At 33.4% G+C, this 21235-nt stretch overlaps 2 protein-coding genes across 3 annotated transcripts; both read left to right on the forward strand.

Annotated features, from left to right (window-relative positions):
- The first annotated feature begins 1546 nt into the window (after positions 1-1546).
- On the forward strand, positions 1547-9483 carry LOC11445154 (prostaglandin reductase-3). The gene is made up of 18 exons (XM_024782713.2): positions 1547-1883; positions 2059-2232; positions 2834-3015; positions 3232-3337; positions 3701-3777; positions 4183-4270; positions 4713-4899; positions 5117-5243; positions 5550-5630; positions 5730-5831; positions 6021-6116; positions 6236-6310; positions 6722-6841; positions 7840-7968; positions 8197-8274; positions 8462-8548; positions 8696-8782; positions 9132-9483. The coding sequence occupies exons 1-18, from the start codon at positions 1829-1831 to the stop codon at positions 9180-9182; spliced, it is 1902 nt and encodes a 633-aa protein (XP_024638481.1). The 5' UTR covers positions 1547-1828; the 3' UTR covers positions 9183-9483.
- A 2257-nt stretch (positions 9484-11740) lies between these two features.
- LOC11441407 (prostaglandin reductase-3) lies at positions 11741-20805 on the forward strand. 2 transcript variants are annotated; one of them, XM_003607952.4, is made up of 19 exons: positions 11741-11895; positions 11989-12064; positions 12153-12326; positions 13079-13260; positions 13440-13545; positions 13985-14061; positions 14457-14544; positions 15621-15807; positions 16007-16133; positions 16499-16579; positions 16675-16776; positions 16965-17060; positions 17255-17329; positions 18136-18255; positions 18937-19065; positions 19286-19363; positions 20076-20162; positions 20296-20382; positions 20469-20805. In XM_003607952.4, the coding sequence occupies exons 2-19, from the start codon at positions 12010-12012 to the stop codon at positions 20517-20519; spliced, it is 1902 nt and encodes a 633-aa protein (XP_003608000.1). In that variant the 5' UTR covers positions 11741-11895; positions 11989-12009; the 3' UTR covers positions 20520-20805. The 2 variants fall into 2 exon arrangements, with proteins under 2 accessions (XP_003608000.1, XP_024638480.1); XM_024782712.2 differs by having other exon boundaries at positions 11751-11891.
- Positions 20806-21235: the final 430 nt, after the last annotated feature.

The raw sequence follows: 21235 nt of genomic DNA on the forward strand, positions 1-21235 counted from the left end.
ACAATTGTCATGGTTTCTACACTTTTCAATTCAAGAATCATACTCCCAAAACCTAACCCCCAATTCCCAATTCACCAAATTTATTCATAACTTTTGCCAAACAGAATCAGAATTATATAAACTAAAATCATTGCAAGTTAGCATCACCCTTACCTTAATTCAGATGAACAAAGCTCTACAAATCTGATTCTCTTCATCTGGCTCTCCCTTGGTTCTCTTGCTTTCTCTTGTTTTCTCCCAAAACTGATGTACGTGAAAAACAGTTTCTCTCTGACTTCTCCCTTTTTCTTAACTCCCCACTTATTTCAATTTTAACTCCCCAATTAATTCTATTAATTATTAATTAACCCCACAACTCCAATAATTACTAATTCCCACTTATTCTATTAAATAGTAAAATAACTCATTTAATAAAATACCCACACCACAAAATCAACATAAATCATTTAAAAATCATATAAAGGACTTTAAATCAACTAAAAATTATTAAATAAAATTGGGGCGTTACAGCGGCCTGCAATCTAATTTTATTTAAAAGCCAAACGTATATTAACAATTTACTTTGATTAAAAATTAATTTTTTTTAGTGGGATGGACGTGGTCCACCGAGCTTTAGAGGGGCTCAGCCACCGTAACAAACGATATGATCTTGAATTATGACTTATAAACTAAGCACCCGAGTATTTTTTAGGCATGCTATTTTGTTTTTTAGCATAAATTGTGAACAAAAGAAAAGAAGAGAAAACTCAAGGAAGAGAATAAAAATCTTAAATCTAAATTTTACATATAATTTAAATTTCAACTATAGATAAGATCTCTGAGAAAAACTATAGTAGATAAGAAAATCGGTATCAATGTCTCACAAGAGTACAATCTTCTTTTTTTGATTAAATGGAAAGAAAAAGACAAGAAAAATAGTAAATGCGTTGCCTCAAAACTCCTGAAGAGTTGGCCAACAAGGTGAGTCTAATTGTGGGAGAGGAGAACTCCACATCTTCAAAATGTCGATATTCATTGCTTCAAATTTAACTAGTCTTCCCTTAATGTGTGAGTAAACTTAACTATACAAGAAGAGAGTATAACTTTTTAATGAGAGAAAAAGTAGTCGTATGAGGATGAAAATCAATGCTATGACTTCTTATAATCAAATCCATAGAAGTCTTGGAGTCAGATTTCAAAATAACTAACTTATGATCAAGCCAAATTTTCCAATCTTCTAAAATTGAGAAGAAAAGATGAATATGAGAGGCAAAGTTGTAAAAAGAAAAAAGAAAAAAAAACCCTTTTTACAATTTTTCCTTTTTATTGTTTTGTATTGATCATCTTTCGTTTCACTTTCTATGAAACCAAAAAAGCCTCTCACATCTTTCTTACCATTTCCATATACTTTCCTATATTTTCTCTAACTTTATTTTAAACCAACTGTCGTATATTTGAAAATGTGACCCAATCAATCAATCAATAAATGTATGGTAAGTTGTGACATCACATATCTTCGATTTAGTATATATGTAATCAGACAGTCAAAGACCGGCCAATGTTACGGGGAAGAGACAATACCACCACCAAACACATTTTATGCAAGTTGGTTCGGCGAAAGCAACGTACAAAAATCGACGGTTATAACTAAATTTTATTCAATTTCTTACTATAACAAGATAAACACGTAAATGAAAAGAAATCATCGATTAATAGAATAATATTAAAAAATTGCTCTCACTTGAAATCTGATACGAATCCAAAACTTTATTACGTCTTTATTTTATCTTGAGGAAAAAGTTGATAACATCATAAGCAGGTTCAGAAGAAGAAGAACGGTACCAAAAGAATGGAGATCAAAGCTGGTTTGTCAGCACTCGTTACTGGTGGTGCTTCTGGAATCGGTAACACACCAATCATCATATCTTCTTCCTTTTCACTTTTCAATTTCAAACAAATATTTGCATAGCCAATTATATCATCATATTAATGATTTCTGTTTGTAAATAAATATATATATGTTTGATACTATTGATACGTGTAATCTGATTCTATGTTTATGGTTTCTGTCTTGTACAGGTAAAGGTCTTGTGCTAGCTCTTGCAGAGAAAGGTGTATTTATAACAATTGTTGATTTTTCTGAAGAAAAAGGAAGAGAAACCGCAACCCTTGTGGAGAAAATTAATACCAAGTTTCATCCTAACTTACACCATCCATCTGTCTTGTTTGTCAAATGCGACGTCACCAACTCAAGTAAGTATGGCTATAGTGTTGTGTTTCCATTCCATGTAGTAAATTAACACCACTTACAGGATAAGCACCTTGGCCGACCTTCACCTCTTATAGATGAGGTTCCAAATTTTCTAAAATGAATCAACGGACACGGCACTAATACAAATACATTGACATTAGTAATAGTTACAACTAAGTAAATGTGTTTGTGTCCCGCGCCAACACTTGTCTGACACCATACACACCTTCAATTTGAAATGTCGTTGTTACATAGTGGACAACCTTCTTCTAGGAGATCCCGGAATTAGTTAAATACTTATTACTGACTGAAACTGCTTGTGACTAAGACCTGAATCATAATTATCTAGATTGGGCCTATACCGGCATCCCTATCATGCTGTTGGTGCCCTATCAACAGCCTTGGGCGCCTCCCCCCTAGCAATAGCATCCAATTTATTCAACAAGAAAAATTAACACCACTTAACATTTAGTCTGCCTTCCATACCTTTCAACCTCCAACTATCACGAAGTAATGTAATATATAGTAAATATGGATGCCGTAAATCATCGAATGCACTTGCTAGTTTGTTATATAGATGTATTAACTCAGAGCCACTAACAGGGGATCTAGCTGCTGCATTTGAGAAGCATGTTTCAACATATGGTGGACTAGACATTTGTATTGCCAGTGCGGGGATTAATAACCCTATTCCATTCGATAAGGACCCAACGGATGGCACTCGTTCGTGGAGACACACTCTTAATGTGAATTTTATTGCAGTTTTTGACACCACTCGTCTTGCTGTGAGTTTGAAATTTGACCTGGTTTTGTTTTTTCATATCCTTTAAAGTAGACTTTTACTTGATTCTTCCTAAAGAAAGTTGGTTCATATTCTTAATTTGGAAGATATAATGATTTTCTTTCACATAATCACACTGTTCAACATTGTTGTTTAAATAAATAAAGGGGCTTGAAGCCATTGATTATTATTGACACATTGATTGTCCTCATTTCAATAGATTAAAGCCATGGAAGCTTTGAAAAGGCCTGGCACAATCATCAATTTGGGTTCTGCTTCCGGTCTTTATCCAATGTATGGTGACCCTGTCTATACTGGTTCTAAAGGTTTGTCATTTACCGGCTTGAGAATTTTCTGCTGCATTTTAAAAAATTAAATTGAAGGATCCATAAGATATCCTTAAGCTTTTGCCGAAGACATATTTTATTATGTTTAAGAGATTTTTGTTATAAACATAATTCTAAGAAGAGAGCTTTTAGCTAAAAAGTTGTTTTCAAATTAAGAAAAATTTAAGGTAGAACAAATAAAGTTGTTTAGTGTCAAACAATGAGTTATGTATGTATCTCCACATAATTTATATCTTACCATTGCTCCATGGAGGACCCTTTACTCTTAGTATTATCTAATTGTTTGCTTACCCAAAAACTGAACTTACTATTGCTTCCTAAACTGTTACTTCACTTTGGCAGGTGGTGTTGTTATGTTTACTAGAGCACTCCGTTTATACAAACGTCAAGGAATCAGAATCAATGTGCTTTGCCCTGAGGTAAGAGTTGTTTTTGGACTTTGAAAAATGGATGTTTTTGGTTATAAAATTAAGCTTTAATCTATGGAAATAATAGAAACTGTTTATGTTAATGAAATATTTTTTTTTATTTCACCTTTAATTATTAATACATCACATTATTCTTTACTTCATTTACTATTTTTAAAAAATTATAGAACAAACATTGGAAACATTTTCTCAAAAAATCATTGTTTGTGGTATGTGACTATAGCACTCAAGTCATAATGATTTAGACAAAACTTGGGCATGATATTGTTTAAGGAAAATCGAGTTCCTTGTTATTTCAGCCAACATGCATTGGTTTTAAATGTGTTTCTATTTTCAAAACAATTTTTATGCTTTTTTTTTTACAATTTACTATAACTTCCCAAATGTTTAGTGCAGTTTATTGAAACTGAGATGGGCTTGAAGGTGGATCCCAGACTCATTAGTATGATGGGGGGCTTTGTACCTATGGACATGGTGGTGAAAGGTAAGTCTGTATGTTTCTTTGTCCTTTGTTGTGCTTTGGCCAAAAGAGCATGGGTGTTTGTACCAAATCATAAATTTGTAGAGCTTTGCTTTATATATGGTGAATGTTGCAAATATCTTGCTGCCTCAGATTGACATGCTTCTGTTACCCTCTCTTGCATTGCATGCACATCTCCTAATTTATTTTAACTGGAGGAGTGGTGTTAGAACATTTAGAAATAAATCATAAGTTTTTTTTTTTGAAAGGAAACATCTTCATATATTACGGCGAAGCAACACGTTATTTGGACCTACTGTCAACAGTTTCATTTAATATTTTAATGATATGTCCCTGAGTTTTTTATTGACAGATTAATGTCATCATTAATAATTCAGTGATAGGTATATATATTTCTTATCACGCATAAATAAATTTTGATATGAAATTATTTAAACCTCTCAAGGTGCTTTTGAGCTCATCACGGATGAGAGTAAAGCCGGTCATTGCCTATGGATTACTAATCGTCGAGGTCTGGAGTACTGGCCCACCCCATCAGAAGAAGCAAAGTACTTGACACGTCCTACACGATTCAGGAGGAAATCTGAATACCAAGCTCCATCAATTAAACTACCAGATAGTTTTGAGAAAACGTGAGTATTTTAACTTTATTTCTCTTGCTGTGGCACACACGCACACATACACACACATGTATGCCTCTGGAAGGTGTTTCATTTCTATTTCCGTAGTGTTGGAAAAGGTGCATTTTCATATTAAAATTGGCTGGTATTTTGATTATGTCTTCTCATGATTTTATTCATTTAAAGTTGGGTTCTTTAGTGGTTACATATAGCTGCGTACTGTTTGCAGAGTTGTTCATACCTTGACTCACAACTTTCGGAACGCTACCAGCATTGTCAGAGCACCACTGAGATTACCTATCAAACCAAACCATGTTCTTGTGAAGATAATTTATGCGGGTGTAAATGCCAGTGATGTAAGTTGTTAAATCTTTCTAGAGGACTTGTGTGCACATTTATTTTTTTTAAACATCTCTCTCAGGGACATGTCCACCAGGTCCTAGCTTACTGTCAAACGGCCTCAACTGTAGTAAATGGGCCTTGGTTCGGCTGTTAGAGAATAACGGGTTAGCTCAAAAAATTCAAGTTCAAGGGAAACAGTTTGAACTTAGAATTAAATACACACTAATCTTCTTAATCTATTATACATGCTATGCTATATCCTCATTTCATCTAGAAACCATAATTCTATCTAGAATTCTGACAAAACTTTGTAATGATAGGTAAATTTTAGCTCAGGCCGCTATTTTGGTGGCAATAACAAAGAGACTGCAGCCCGTCTTCCATTTGATGCAGGATTTGAGGTATGATGTCTCCCAGAACATAGATTTCTTTTATGAAGCTCACCACTTGATGCAGTATGCCTATACTCATTTATGTAACGAATTTCATTTGTATTTTAGGCTGTGGGAATAATTGCAGCTGTCGGGGATTCTGTCACTGACTTGAAAGTTGGCATGCCGTGTGCATTCATGACTTTTGGAGGCTACGCTGAATTCACAATGGTGAGCAGTGTTTAACATATTGTTAATATTCTTCTTTCATACATTGAGATAATCATTGGTGTTTCCATCTACCACTTTTTATCAAACTAGTTTTGATTATTAAGTGTATGTGATGGTAATACTATTGTGAATTTGTGATGCTTCTTATGATGTAAGTTACTGATGATGTTGAGTTTTTACTTGGGTTAGATTCCTTCAAAATATGCCCTTCCAGTGCCTAGACCAGATCCAGAAGCTGTTGCCATGCTTACTTCAGGATTAACAGCTTCAATTGCTCTAGAAAAGGTTGATTAATATAAGATTGTCTCGTTGCTTCAGATGTATTCTGCGAACCTTAAATTTGGTGTTCGTTAATCTTCTACTTGGTTGGCATGTCCTGATAAGAGCTTTTGTATACTGCAAAGGCAGGACAGATGGAATCCGGAAAAGTGGTCCTTGTTACGGCTGCTGCAGGAGGAACTGGTCAATTTGCTGTTCAGGTGCCCTCACAAATCTAACTCCACCTTTCTTTAACATATGCATTAATTGTACGTATTACTAGGAATTATTTATTTGAACGAATTGGAAGCTTCTTGATATTTTATACTTGTAGGCAGAGCCTGGGCAATGGCAAACTAAACATCATGATTTAGACAATATTTAGCATGTTTTGTTTTCTCTATTTACTTTACGATCTTATTTTAACAGAGGACATTGGTTATTGATGCTATTTCTTTCTCCTCTTTTTACCAAACACTGTTCATTCTTGAGGTTATAAAAGAGCTCTTATATGTGTTCCCTTTATTCCTTGAGACCTAAGATAACTAATCACTATTTAAGAAAAAGATTGCTAGTTGTTCTTTGCGGTTCTTCTCCATTGCGTGGGTTGGTAATATTTATTCTATATGCAGCTTGCAAAATTAGCTGGTAATACCGTGGTTGCTACTTGTGGAGGTGGGGCAAAGGCCAAGCTTCTGAAAGAGTTGGGGGTCGACAGAGTCATTGACTATCACAGTGAAGATATAAAAACGGTATTTTTTAATCGTTTGAATTGTTTGGAGTTCTGATAACAATATCTATGATATACATTACGTCATTACGATAGTATACCATTGTTTGATTGTATGTAGCTGATCCCACCCAGTGAGAAAACGCTTTATTTTACTGGTTGTTTGTTAAGGTCACAGTTATCATAACTAACACTTTTTATTTAAATGAATTACATAAAAGAATCATATAATGATATAACACCATGGTTAATGGGTCCTTTACATAAATAAGTCCTTCGGCCCTCTGCACATTTTTACTAATTTCTCTTTTTGCTGTATATGTGGACCATTGGTGTGATCTGCAACATTTTTGGCATAAGATATACATACATACATGCATATAATTAGATTCTAAAAGAGCACATTCATTGAACTTAACTCAAACACATTAAGACACTCACATGTTTTTCGGGTCCTTTGATATATATAGCTAACGGAAATATCCAACATTTTAGGGGAGCTACTTATGCCATCTCATATACTTTGTTAAAAGAGTTTTGAGACTCAGTTTCCAGAATATTGCTACTATTGATAGACCTCAACCTCTACTCCCTTCTTTTATACTTCCTTTTTATACCATTACCATACAATACAGTTTACCATTTCATAGAGAAACGGCACCAAGGTGAAACTCTTGAACATTAAATAAGAGGTACACAGGAATAGAACCCAGCGAGCCTTGAAGATTTGTTTGCACAAAGAAGAAAACAAAAAAATATTTCTTTTCTTGAATTGATTAAAAGTAGAAGTCCTATTTACAACTGTTGAGAAAGCAGTGAATCTAGTGATACAACATATTTGTTGAGCAATTTGCATCGTGAAGTGCCTCTATGCTCTCTATGAACAAATATGCTCCATCAACCAGGCCAACCCTTCAATATCAATTTATTATGTTCGCTGAGAAAAGCATAAAACCAAATGGTCATAGCCAATGTAAACTGCTTCCATCAACGTGTTCATTTTGTGACATACTTTTGCAGGTTCTAAAGAAAGAGTTCCCGAAAGGTATTGACATCATCTATGAGTCCGTTGGTGGTGACATGTTAAAATTGTGCTTGGATGCTTTGGCAGTCCATGGACGACTTATTGTCATTGGCATGATTTCTCAGGTTTTTACTTATTTTATTTTTCTTCTCATGCCACAATTGTATACACATCAGCACTTGTGAAAATTTCACAGCATCTATAAAATATTACTAAGTACTAGTTACCTTTACAATGTAGCATGATTCATTTGGCGATTTTAAATTCAAGTAATGCCTTGGATTTTATCATCGTTTAAGTATTATGGAAAATGAATTTTAACTACTAATTATTTTCTTTTTTATTAATATCAGTATCAAGGAGAAAAGGGTTGGACACCGTCAAAATATCCTGGACTATGTGAGAAGCTCTTGTCGAAGAGTCAAGCTGTGGTATGTAGAAATATGAAGTTAGGCACTTGCAGGCAGCCACTACTTTTTTTGTTTTGTTTTGTTTATGATTGCTTATTAGTTATTTCCCCCCCCCCCCCCCCCAATATTTCGATATCTTGTGCAACTTCCATTTTTTACTGCTAATTTACTTTTCTCATGGTCATATATATTTGGCCAAAATTTTCAGGCTGGCTTTTTCCTGGTTCAATATAGTCACATGTGGCAAGAACATCTTGACCGACTATTTGACCTTTACTCTCAGGGAAAGCTAAAGGTATTTTATATGCATTTTATATCTGTCGATCAATAAAAAAATTAAGGCATGTTGGTCTTCTATTTGCTAATTGTTATCCTTCTCAGTTGCCATGCTTTTAAGTTTAGAAGATTGTGTTTCTTGACTTTTTCTCATTTGTTCACACAGGTTGCCGTGGATCCAAAGAAATTTATAGGCCTGCATTCTGTTGCTGATGCTGTTGAGTATCTTCATTCAGGCAAAAGCGCCGGGAAGGTATTTTGGTTTCTTAAGAAACACTGTATAGCAAGTAAACCTTCAATTTAGTTCTAAAACCATCAATCTCTCTCCTATTTGGCCTCCGAACTATAGCAATATAATAAGTAGTCTCTAAACTTTTATTAATCAATCAAGTCAGTCGCCCTCGCCCAGTTGATTTGAAAATTGGAGAGAATGATAGTTGAAGGACTAACTTGATGAATTGAAAATAGCATAGGGACTACTTATTATATTTTCATAGCTTAGGGACATTTAGGAGATAGAATAGGAATTAAGTTGAAAGTTTAATTTATTCATTTTGATTTTGTAACTGCTGTGTAACAATTTAATTATATCATTTCTGTAGGTGGTTGTCTGCGTGGACCCAACCTTCTCTAACCATGCAGCCAAATTATAAGTCAACACATGTCAAATACAGAAGGAAGTCAAGTTTTCAGCTCTTAGCCTAAAGAGTGTTCTCAAATGTTACTGGAAATAGCTGCTAAACCAGTGCTGAAATATTCTCGATGTTTTCTCATTTTTTGATTACTTGAAAGAATAATGCAATTTATTTTGGTGAGAAGAATAATGCAATTATGTATACCAAGTTTATGTTTACAGTTACATTACAGAATACATATCAACAGAACAAAACGAGATATCTTGTTCTAACAGTAACACTTCTACATAAAAGACACAAAAATAATTTATGACTTATACTTTAAGGAGGTCCGTCCATGCATGTAACTTTGATTTTGAGTAGTTAAATAAGTCTACAAAAGATCAAAATAATTAGCTTATATTCTAAATCAAAATCACAACCAATATAAATAAACATTCAAACCCCTTTCTAGAAATATACTTCAAATACAAAAGAAATTGGTTGAAGAAGAACATACTCATAATTCTTGAAAAAAAAAAAGAACATGCTCATAATTCGTCAAAAAATAAAAGAACATACTCATAAATAAAACTTGTCTATACATCAAATCGAATAACATGAAGTAGGTTGGAGGAGAACTCAACTTGGAAAAGTTGTTCGTTAGTTTGGGAAATACACATTGATGTACTCTTAAAGTTCAAATATATGAATTTATAATGGCTTTACCATTTCGTCTATCTACCAAAAAAAAAAAAGTTCAAATATATGGTCTTTCATTCTTACACTCTTGAGAATTTTATATTTGATGTTTGAAAATTGATATGCAAATATGTCAAAAGACCGAAAATGACATGAAAAAAGATAAAGAACGAAATCATTATTTAAAATTAAATTAAGGGAGTTCAAGAACCATTTTGCCAATAAAACATCAATATAATTTAATTGAGTTACATTTATCCTTTTGTAAATACCGATTGAGTTAGACCATTTTCTTTGAATATGAAAAAAAAAAAAATAACATACCTAAATACCAATAGCTCCATGCAACACAAGTGAATTAAATCCACACCAAAATATAGTAGGAAAATGTTAATCTAAGGACACATGTTAAGAAGCCTAAAGCAGAAATATTGTCTATGAAATTGTACCAATTTATTCTTTTAGAGATTGAAAATTAATGTTTTGTAATAAATATTTATCATATATAGAATCCTTAACATGTGCTATAAGGGTACAAGTTAGCATGACCCAATATAATAAACAAACCTTCGTAGGCAAGTTACGAATTCAACACGTAATAATTACATTATTGTCGATCATTATTAACTCTTTAAAACATCAATGATTAACTCAAGTTAATTATAAACAACAGTAATAATCATTTTGATCTTTGAACGTGTAATGAACTACAAAATTGTCCCTCAATGTATTGAAATTTCACAATAGTCATTGATTATGCACTATTTTAGTCAAAATAGTTCATGATATTAAAAAAATGTTTCGTTAATATTGTGATATTAGTCTTTCAATATACTAACTTATTGTCATACCAGTTCTTATAAATATATACTTACCACCATTTCAGTCCCTATATAAAAAAAGTTATTGTAAGCATTATGAGATTATTTTAGCGTTAAAACTATTAGCAATGATATTTGAACAACCATTTGCTAACAACTTTGATGACAACCTCATTTTTCTCTCTTATTATTGGTCAAAAACAATGGAGAGAAAAAAAAGAAGAGAGAGTAAGAATATAACGTGAGTATGAGAGAAAATTGTTTAAAAGTATCAAAAAATGATTGTATAAATATCATTTCTCTAAAACTATTTTGATCACAAAGTGTATAATGAAGGAGAAATGATATTTGAACATCCATTTGGTGACAATTTTTGTGACAACTTTCTCTCTCATACTCACATCATTTTTACTTTATCTCTCTATTGTTTTGGTTTCCGTGCAAATACTTACTTTTTCTTTGTAAATTATCGTTGTCACGTAAGTTGTCAATCAAATTGGTTGTTCAAATAATACTCCTCATAATGAAAAACTATTTTATAATTTTGATACAATCAAAGACTACGAGATAGTCTTGCATAGGCACAAACAATTAAGCACAAAATTTAGACACACATAATTTTTTTTAAAGATAAATAAAATAGTCACATCAATTGATATCACTTCAATCATTTTCGTTTTAATTTTTTTTTTAATTTTATGTGTGTTTGTGCCTAACATGTAATATTTGGTGTTCTGCATAACCAAGTATTTCTCCAAAGACTACTATATGACAACTCGTTACAAACCAAAAATAACTATTACCCCATTATAAATGTGTTCAAGTTTAAATCTCGCAAAAAGAACCCAAAGGAAGATAGGTTTTAACAAATAGAATTCGAGAAATCAAGCTTCTATACTTATGCCGAGTTTAACAAATTTTAGCGGAAATTACTTCATAGACACATAGTGGTGGTGGAGTCATATTTTCTTAGATGAGTAATGATATTTGAACAACTTTATCGTACTCCAGATTGTGGTTTTATATTCTCTATTTATTGTTTGGTTGGTTCCAAAAGAAAAGGAAAAAGAATGTTGTCTAAATATATCTTGGATAGATATACTTGTTGTCCCAGTCCTCTTTCACTCATCATCATGTATGTAATCAGACAGTCAAAGACGGACAGTTGACTATTAATGTTATGCCTGCGAACATCAGAAGTCCACCATAGACATTTCCGTGACTCGTGGGTAGATAAGTCGTTTCGACGAAAACAAAGTTGAAAAATAGCTTTCCCTTATACACACTACACTACCAACTCAATTTCTTCAACTTTTTTGCAGTGAAAATCAGTGTTGATAATAATGGAGATCAAAGCTGGTTTGTCAGCACTCGTCACTGGTGGTGCTTCTGGAATCGGTAACACACAAATCATATTTTCTTTAATATTCAATTATTCCAACAACCTTCGTTCGGTTAATATCAAATTCATTCAATTATTATACAGGTAAAGGTCTTGTGCTAGCTCTTGCAGAGAAAGGTGTGTTTATCACAATTGTTGATTTTTCTGAAGAAAAAGGAAGAGAAACCGCAACCCTTGTGGAGAAAATTAATACCAAGTTTCATCCTAACTTACACCATCCATCTGTCTTGTTTGTCAAATGTGATGTCACCAACTCAAGTAAGTAACCGAGTATTATCATATGTATATGTCGGACACTGTCCGACACCAATATATGTCGGGCACCACTTATCTGAAGTGCCAATGATACATGGTGTATATTTGGATTCATGGTGAGTTTGATAGATTCATAGCGAGTCACTGTGTTTTTGCAGAAACTATAGAGTGTAGCTTTTGCAAAATCACGATGGCCAACGTACTTCTGACAAACTCACCGTGATGACAAACATGAACATAGTGGCTACTCTTCTTGGAATAGTTAAGTAGTTAGACTCCGTGAAATTGTTTGTGATTTGTACCTGTATCATAACTATCTAGATTGGGCATCTCCTGGCCGTCACAACAGCCTTGGGTGCTTCCCCTAACTTCCAATTTATTCAGGAAAAAGATAAATGAAAGTAACAACACTGTTTTAGTTCTAGTCCCCAAAACTAAAAAATTCAAAACAGTTTCCAAATCTGTAATTTTAAAAATAGTTTAGCAAAAAAGTTTTTAATTTTCAAGTTTTTAAAAACTAAAAAAGAGTTTTTGGGAAGTGTTTCAAACAGGCTCCAACCTCCAACTATCACGAAGTAACATAATATACGAAAGCGAAATGCTAACAAGTGCCCTTGGGGGGCACTTGTTAAGAAACTAAATATAGTAAAACTAGTTAGCATAACCCTGTAAGTAAATGTCACAAATTCAAGTACACTTGCTAGTTTGTTATTTTATAAGTGTATACAGATGTGTTAACATAGAGCCACCAACAGGGGATCTGGCTGCTGCATTTGAGAAGCACGTTTCAACATTTGGAGGACTTGACATTTGTATCATCAGTGCGGGGATTGAAAACCCTATACCATTCGATAAGGATCAAACGGATGGCACTCGTTCCTGGAGACACACTCTTAATGTGAATTTTATTGCTGTTTTTGACACCACCCGCCTTGCAGTGAGTTTGAAATTTGACCTGGTTTTGTTTTTCCATATCCTTTAAACTGACTTTTACTCGATTCTTCCTAAACAAAGTTGGTTTACATTCTTAATGTGAAAAATGTCCTGATTTTTGTTCCACATAATCACATTACAGCCATTGCTTATTGGTGACATTGATTGTCTTCATTTCAATAGATTAAAACCATGGAAGCTTTGAAAAGGCCTGGTGCGATCATCAATATGGGTTCTGCTTCTGGTCTTTATCCGATGTATCTTGACCCTATCTATAGTGGCTCCAAAGGTTTGTCATTTACCTGCTTTGGTTGAGGGTATCTTATGGATCCTTTGACATGCACCTCATCTTTTTGTTCTCTAGTAAAATTTCTTATTTATCCCAAAAATACAACAGAAAAAATGAGTCAAATATTTTTGGCATCTTTTCACTGTCAATGAATTTATTTTATAAATTTAAGAAATATTTTACTTACAGCCAAGATTCTAAGAAGAGAGCTTTTAGCTAAAATGTTGTTTTCCGATTATGAAAAATTTAAGGTAAAAAAAAAAGTTGTTTTTGGTTGACTGCCAAACAATGAGTTATGCATATCCACAAAACTTATGCTAACTTACTATTACTTCCTGGATCTGGAGCAGGAGCACCCTCTACTCCTAGTATTATATAATTTTTTGCTTACCTAAAAATAACTTACTATAGCCTCCTATACTGTTTCTTCACTTTGCAGGTGGTGTTGTTATGTTCACTAGATCACTTCGTTTATATAAACGTAAAGGAATCCGAGTCAATGTGCTTTGCCCTGAGGTAAGAGTTGTTTTTGGGCTTTGAAGAGTGAATATTTTTTGTCATATTAATCTTTAATCTATAAAAATATTTGGTGTTACGTTTTTTTATTTGTATTTTTTATTTCACTTTTAATGATTAAAATATCACATTGTTCTTCATTTTCTATTTATGAAAATTTGTACAACAAAGTTTGAAACTTTTTCTGAAAATAATCACCAATTTTGGTATGTGACTGTAGCACTCAAGTCGTCAAGACTTAGACAAAACATGGGCATGACATTGTTTAAGGAAAACCAAACTCCTTATTTTTTCAGCCAACATGGATTGGTTTTGAATTTGTTTCTATTTTCAAAATAAATTTTATGCTTTACTACACTTTACTATAATTCCCCAAATATTGATGTTAAGTGCAGTTTGTTGAAACTGAGCTGGGCTTAAAGGTGGATCCCAAATTCCTTAGTATGATGGGGGGATTTATACCTATGGAAATGGTGGTGAAAGGTAAGTCTGCATGTATTTTTGTTCCTTGGTGTGCCTTGGCAAAAAGAGCGTGGGTGTTTGTACTTTGTAGACTCTTACATCACAAATTTGTAGAGCTCTGCTTTATATATGGTGAATATTGCAAATGTCGACTCGCCGCCTCATAGAGCTGGTTGAGAGGTTTCTGTTACCCTCTCTTACATTGCGTGCACACCTCCTAATTTTTTCTAACTTGTGCTTTAAATTGATGCCTAGTGGCGTAGTGTTAGAGTATCTATAAATGTGGCTCAAGTTTTTTTTTTTTTTCTTCATAGAAAACAACTTCATATATTAAGGTGACGCAACAAGTTATTTAGATGAGCTTTCAACAGTTTCATTTAATATTTAAGAACCTTTTCTTACTATATTAGAGTTAAAAGTGTTGATGTGAAAACTCAGCTGGGCTAACTATCTAACCGGCTTATATGAAAACCGATTTATTGGAGTTTTTCCAAGGATACTTATGCATTAAGAAGAAGTGAGTATTATTAAGTATTACTGTTGGAGCAAACTTCTTAATAGGCGTTGGAAGTTGGAACTTCTAAAAGTACCCCCCTCTCTCATGTCATTTGTGGTGGGTTAGAGTGCAATGAATAAATATTTTGATAACAAAACGTAAAGACGTTCAATTAATTGAGGATTATATTTAGTAAATATTTTAAAGGTGCTGGATTGAAAGTATGCAGTGCTTAAACCAGAAAACGTAAAAATGAGTAATGTGTTTATGTATGAACTCCAATAAAGAGTGCCGAGTTGGAGATACTCTTTATACATTTTTTGAAGTCGGTACTTGAAAATTGAGATGCTTGAACTGAACTGATCATAGAAAATGAACTGATTTATCCTTCACTTAAATATTTCAAAAAATTTAATGTGCAAGAATTTAACCTTGGATAAGGTACCATTAAATTTAATAAACAAGTTATAACAGGATAAAAGATTACAAAGTAGAAAATACACATTATGAAAATGTCCGTGTTAATAATTCAGTGATTGATCTATATGTTTCTTATCATGTATACATAAATTTTGATATGAAAACATTTTAACCTCTCAAGGTGCTTTTGAGCTCATCACGGATGAGAGTAAAGCCGGCCATTGCCTATGGATTTCTAATCGTCGAGGTCTAGAGTACTGGCCTACCCCATCAGAAGAAGCAAAGTACTTGGTACGTCCTAGACGATTGAGGAGAAGAGCTGAATACAAAGCGCCATCAATTAAACTACCCGAGAGTTTTGAGAAAATGTGTGTATTTCAATTCTATTTCTCTTGTTATGACACACACACACACACACACGTATGCCATTAGAAGGTGTTTATTTTCTATTTCCACCGTGTTAGAAAAGGTGCAATTACATATTCTAATTGACTATGCCATCTCATGATTTTATTCATTCAAAGATGGGTTATTTAGTGGTTTCATATAACTGCTAACTGTTTGCAGAGTTGTTCAGACCTTGACTCACAACTTTCGGAATGCTACCAGCATAGTGAGAGCACCACTGAGATTACCTGTCAAACCAAACCTTGTTCTTGTGAAGATAATTTATGCTGGTGTAAATGCTAGTGATGTAAGTTGTTACATCGTTCAAGAGGACTTGTGTGTGCATTTATGTTTTTAAATGTCTCTCAGAGACATGTCCAGGCCTTAGCTTCCTTCTGGCCAAATGACCTCAATTGTAGTAAATATGCTTTCGTTTGACTGTTAAACTAGTTGACTGAAAGAGTTACTGCGGGTTAGCTCAATACATTCAAGTTCAAGGGAAACGGCATAGACTTGGCATGAAATACATGCTAATCTTAGTAAATCGAATATACTTGCGACTTTCCTGTATACATAAACACTATTTTGGATCTATCTTTAACATGCTATACCCTCATTTCATCTAAAAATCATAAGTTTACATAGAATTCTAACAAGAATTTGTAATGATAGGTAAATTTTAGCTCAGGCCGCTATTTTGGTGGCAATAACAAGGAGACCACAGCCCGTCTTCCATTTGATGCAGGATTTGAGGTATGATGTATCACCAAACATAGATTTCTTTTATGAAGCTTTCCACTTGATGCTGTATGCCTATACTCGTGTATTGAATTTCATTTATATTATAGGCTGTGGGAATAATTGCAGCAGTTGGGGATTCTGTCACTGACTTGAAAGTTGGCATGCCATGTGCATTCATGACTTTTGGAGGCTATGCTGAATTCACAATGGTGAGCAGTGTTTAACATATTGTTAATATTTCTTCCATAAGACATAATCATCGGTGTTCCCATCTACCACTTGTTATCAAACTTAAGAGTTTTGATTACTAAGTGGATGTGATGGTAATACCATTGTAATGCTTATTATGATGCAAGTTACTATTGATGTTGTGTTTTTGGCTTTTTTCTTGTGTTAGATTCCTTCAAAATATGCCCTTCCAGTGCCTAGACCAGATCCAGAAGGTGTTGCCATGCTGACATCAGGATTAACAGCGTCAATTGCTCTAGAAAAGGTTGATTAATCTATGCTTGTCTCTTTGCTTCAGACTTATCTGATTTGCTAATATTTGAAACTCTACTCATCTCATGTATCATTGAAATTCAAACCTTTTCATAATTTACTACCATCTATGAAGCTTATATTTAGTGTTGGTTAATCCTCTACTTGATTGGTCTGTCCTGATAATAACTTCTGTTTACTGTAAAGGCAGGACAGATGGAATCTGGAAAAGTGGTCCTTGTTACTGCTGCGGCAGGAGGAACTGGGCAATTTGCTGTTCAGGTGCCTTCACAAATCTAACTCCACCTTTCTCGTACATATGCATATTGTGTATATGTTACTAGGAATCATTTGTTTGAGCGGTTTGGAAGCTTCTTGATATTTTGCACTTATAGGCAGAGCCTGGGCAATGGCAAACCAAACATCACGATTTAGACAAAATTCAGCATCTTTGTTTTCTCTATTTACTCCACGATCTTATTTTGTCAGAATGCATTTGTTATTGTTAATAATTTTACTCTCTTTTTGCCAAACACTACTTGTTCTTAAGATCATTAAAAAAAACTCTTACATGTGTTCCATTGATTCCTTAAGACCTAAGATAAATAATTTACTATTCAAGACAGATTTCTAGTTAACCCACTTGGATTGGCCCGGTGGTGTTGGTTTGGGACCTTGATTCGATTCTCCCCGGTGCCAATTTCGGTGGGCTAGTTTGGTTTCTTCAAAAAAAAAAGAAAAAAAGAAGACAGATTTCTAGTTTTTTTGTTTCAGTTATTTTATGAGACATGATTGGTGTATATGCTCATGCCAATTTTCTTAGATTCTTGGACTCTAAACATGAGATCCTATGCCTATGAAAATAAGAAAGGTGAAAAAGTAGTCAAGATAGACTCAAAACAGTTGATGATTTCTCAGGTGAACTGTAGTTGTAAGATATTACTTTGTGTAGTATAATCAGACGAAGAAGAAATTTTAAAAAATATTGGGTATGCTCAAATCTATTACTGGATAACTATGTTTTTCTATCCAGATTTCCTAGTCTAATGTTCTGTTGCCTCTCTTTGTAATCTGGATTATATATGCAGCTTGCAAAATTAGCAGGTAATACCGTGGTTGCCACTTGTGGAGGTGGGACAAAGGCCAAGCTTCTGAAAGAGTTGGGAGTCGACAGAGTCATAGACTATAATAGCGAAGATATAAAAACGGTATTTTTTTTTAATCCTTCGATTTGTTTGGGGTTCTGCTAACAATAACTGCGGTATATTATCATTGTTTGATCGTAGCTGATCTGAACCAGTGAAGAAAATGCTTTATTTAGGTTGTGGTTCCCATCACTGTTTTAATGTTGTGATTTTTGTTTAAATGAATTACATAAAAGAACTATGTAACACCATGTTTAATGTTTTTTTATGCAAATATGTCCTTTGGTTCTTCACACCTTACTAACTATTCTTTTTGTTGTATATGTGGACTAGTGGTTTGACCTGCATCATTTTTGGCACAAGATATACATACAATCTTTTTGTTGTATTTTTGGCATTAGATTAGATGTACGCAGGAACAGATACCCAGTGAGCCTCGAAGATTTGTGTTCACAAAAAATAAAAAGAAGAAAATGAAAAATTTATCTTTTCTCGAATTGAAGAAAAGTAGAAATCCATTTTAAAATTGTTGACAACAGTGAATCTATTGATACAACATCTCTGCTGAGCATATTGCATTAGGGAACGCTTCTATACTCTCTATAAACAAATATGCTCAATTATATAGGCAAAACTTTCAATATTAATTTATTATGTCCACTGACAAAAGCTTAAAACCAAATGGACATAGCCTACGGAAACTGTGTCCTATCAACGTATTAAGTTTGTGACCTACTTTTGCAGGTTCTAAGGAAAGAGTTCCCGAAAGGTATTGACATCATCTACGAGTCTGTTGGTGGTGACATGTTAAAATTGTGTTTGGATGCTTTGGCTGTCCATGGACGACTCATTGTCATTGGCATGATTTCTCAGGTTTTTACTTATTTTATTTTTCTTCTCAAGCCACAATTGTATACTGGTACTTGTGAAAATTTCACTGCATCTATAAAATACTAGTACTAGCTACTTTATCTTGACATGGTAGCATGATTCATTTGGCGATTCTAAAGTCAAGCAATACCTTTGATAATATCCTCATTTAAGTATAATGGAAAGTGAGTTTTAACTACTATATTGTTTTCATTAATATCAGTATCAAGGAGAACATGGTTGGACACCGTCAAAATATCCTGGACTGTTGGAGAAGCTATTGGCGAAGAGTCAAACTGTGGTATGTAGAAATATGAAGTTACACACTTGTAGGAAGCCACTACTTTTGTTGTTGTTTATGCTTGCTTATTTAATTATGTCACTTATTCTTGGTACACACTGAGCTATAAATATCCATCTCCTAAGGAGTCAAACATTTTTCGTAGGGTTAGAAAGTTGAACTTTTAGGCCCCAGTCAGATCCTGTTGTGATAAAATGTGAGAAGGAGAAATACTTGCTCTTTCAATTCTTGGCTTTGTTCTGACTACTGACTATTTTAATTACATTACATTCTGAGTCGGCTACTGATAAAATAAAGTCTTCAGAGACTATATTTTTCATGACAGAACTGCACATTAGATTTTTAAATGTTGGAGACCTAAAATTTATTAATCCATGGCTAGGAAAATCACTTGTAGCTTAGCAGTTACTAATAAATATTAGTATTAAATGATTTTGATATATTGGTTTAAGTTACAATATAAATTAAACACCATAAACAAACCGGGGAAATTTTGGATTTATCTTACAATTTACAATTCCTACCAAAATCTGAAATATTTCTAATTATAGTCAATCAATATGATCAACCCAGAAAATAGCTACGTATTTGGGTTGATTGTTACCCAAATTAATTTTTTTCTCTCTCAAGATTTCAATCTCTCATTCAAACTTCCATAATTTACTAAGAATTTAATTTTCTTATGGTCATATATATTTGGCCAATTTTTCAGGCTGGCTTTTTCCTGGTGCAATACAGTCACTTTTATCAAGAACATCTTGATAGACTATTTGACCTTTACTCTAAGGGAAAACTGAAGGTAATTTATATGCATTTTATTTCTGTGGATCAATAAATATTTTTAAGGCATATCGGTCTCGTATTTGCTAGTCGTTATCCTTCATAAGTTTTAAAGTTTGTGTTTCTTTACTTTTTCTCATTTGTTCACACAGGTTGCTGTGGATCCAAAGAAATTTATAGGCCTGCATTCTGTTGCTGATGCTGTTGAATATCTCCATTCAGGCAAAAGCGTCGGGAAGGTAATTTTCTTTCTTATGAAATTCTGCACAGTGCTATTTTGATTTTGTAATTGTTGTGTAACAATCTAATTATATCATTTCTCTAGGTGGTTGTCTGCGTGGATCCAACCTTCGTTAATCAAGTTGCCAAATTATGAGTTAACACATGACAAATACAGAAAGAAGTCAAGTTTTGAGCTCATAGTCTAAAGACTGTTCTCGAATGTTGCTGAAAATAGCTGCTGAAATATTCTTGATGCTTTTTCATTTTCGGATTACTTGAAAGAATAATGCAATTATGTATACCGTGTTTACGTTTACGCTATAGAACACCTATCAGAGAAACAAAGCAGGATATCTTGTTCCAACATGTCTACAAAATAAATTACAAGTCTTTTCATCAATAAGAAAACTTATCAGTCCTTGTATTTGCTTTGTTCAAAAGTTGAAAGCGTCTCTTCAAATGATTGTGTGCTAATTGGCTTCGAATGTTGAAAAATTTGGTGAGTAGTAGTCATATTTTGGAAAAGGAGAGATATTTCAATCATTAATTAAAATGATCAAGATAATATAATTAAATCAATTTATAATTTGTTGAATTTTTATAAAGTGGGCATTTGTATTGAAGGAAGCCTCTTTGAAAATATCTTGCATCTAACCTGCATATGGGTATGACTCTAATTCATATTTGATGAACATCATTTTATCTACTACCTCTCAGTAACAAAAATATTACCTTTAACAACAAAAACATTCCGAAATATCTGCTATAATATAACCTATAACATGTTAGTTCATCTTTGCACTCATTTATGTGTCTCATGTTCTAAATGGACACCTACGCTTTTCAATTAAGAGATATATGGTTAGATTA

This window comes from Medicago truncatula, chromosome 4, assembly GCF_003473485.1.
Source record: "Medicago truncatula cultivar Jemalong A17 chromosome 4, MtrunA17r5.0-ANR, whole genome shotgun sequence".
NCBI classification, from domain to species: Eukaryota; Viridiplantae; Streptophyta; class Magnoliopsida; order Fabales; family Fabaceae; genus Medicago; species Medicago truncatula.

Excerpts from the sequence above, each read along its gene's own strand:
- LOC11441407 (XM_003607952.4), top strand. The coding sequence starts at position 12,010 with ATGGAGATCAAAGCTGGTTTGTCAGCACTCGTCACTGGTGGTGCTTCT. Across the intron at positions 14,062-14,456 it reads TCAATGTGCTTTGCCCTGAG|TTTGTTGAAACTGAGCTGGG; the intron begins GTAAGAGTTGTT and ends TGTTAAGTGCAG. Across the intron at positions 16,777-16,964 it reads GCTATGCTGAATTCACAATG|ATTCCTTCAAAATATGCCCT; the intron begins GTGAGCAGTGTT and ends TTCTTGTGTTAG.
- LOC11445154 (XM_024782713.2), top strand. The coding sequence starts at position 1,829 with ATGGAGATCAAAGCTGGTTTGTCAGCACTCGTTACTGGTGGTGCTTCT. Across the intron at positions 6,311-6,721 it reads CTGGTCAATTTGCTGTTCAG|CTTGCAAAATTAGCTGGTAA; the intron begins GTGCCCTCACAA and ends TTCTATATGCAG. Across the intron at positions 8,275-8,461 it reads TGTCGAAGAGTCAAGCTGTG|GCTGGCTTTTTCCTGGTTCA; the intron begins GTATGTAGAAAT and ends CAAAATTTTCAG.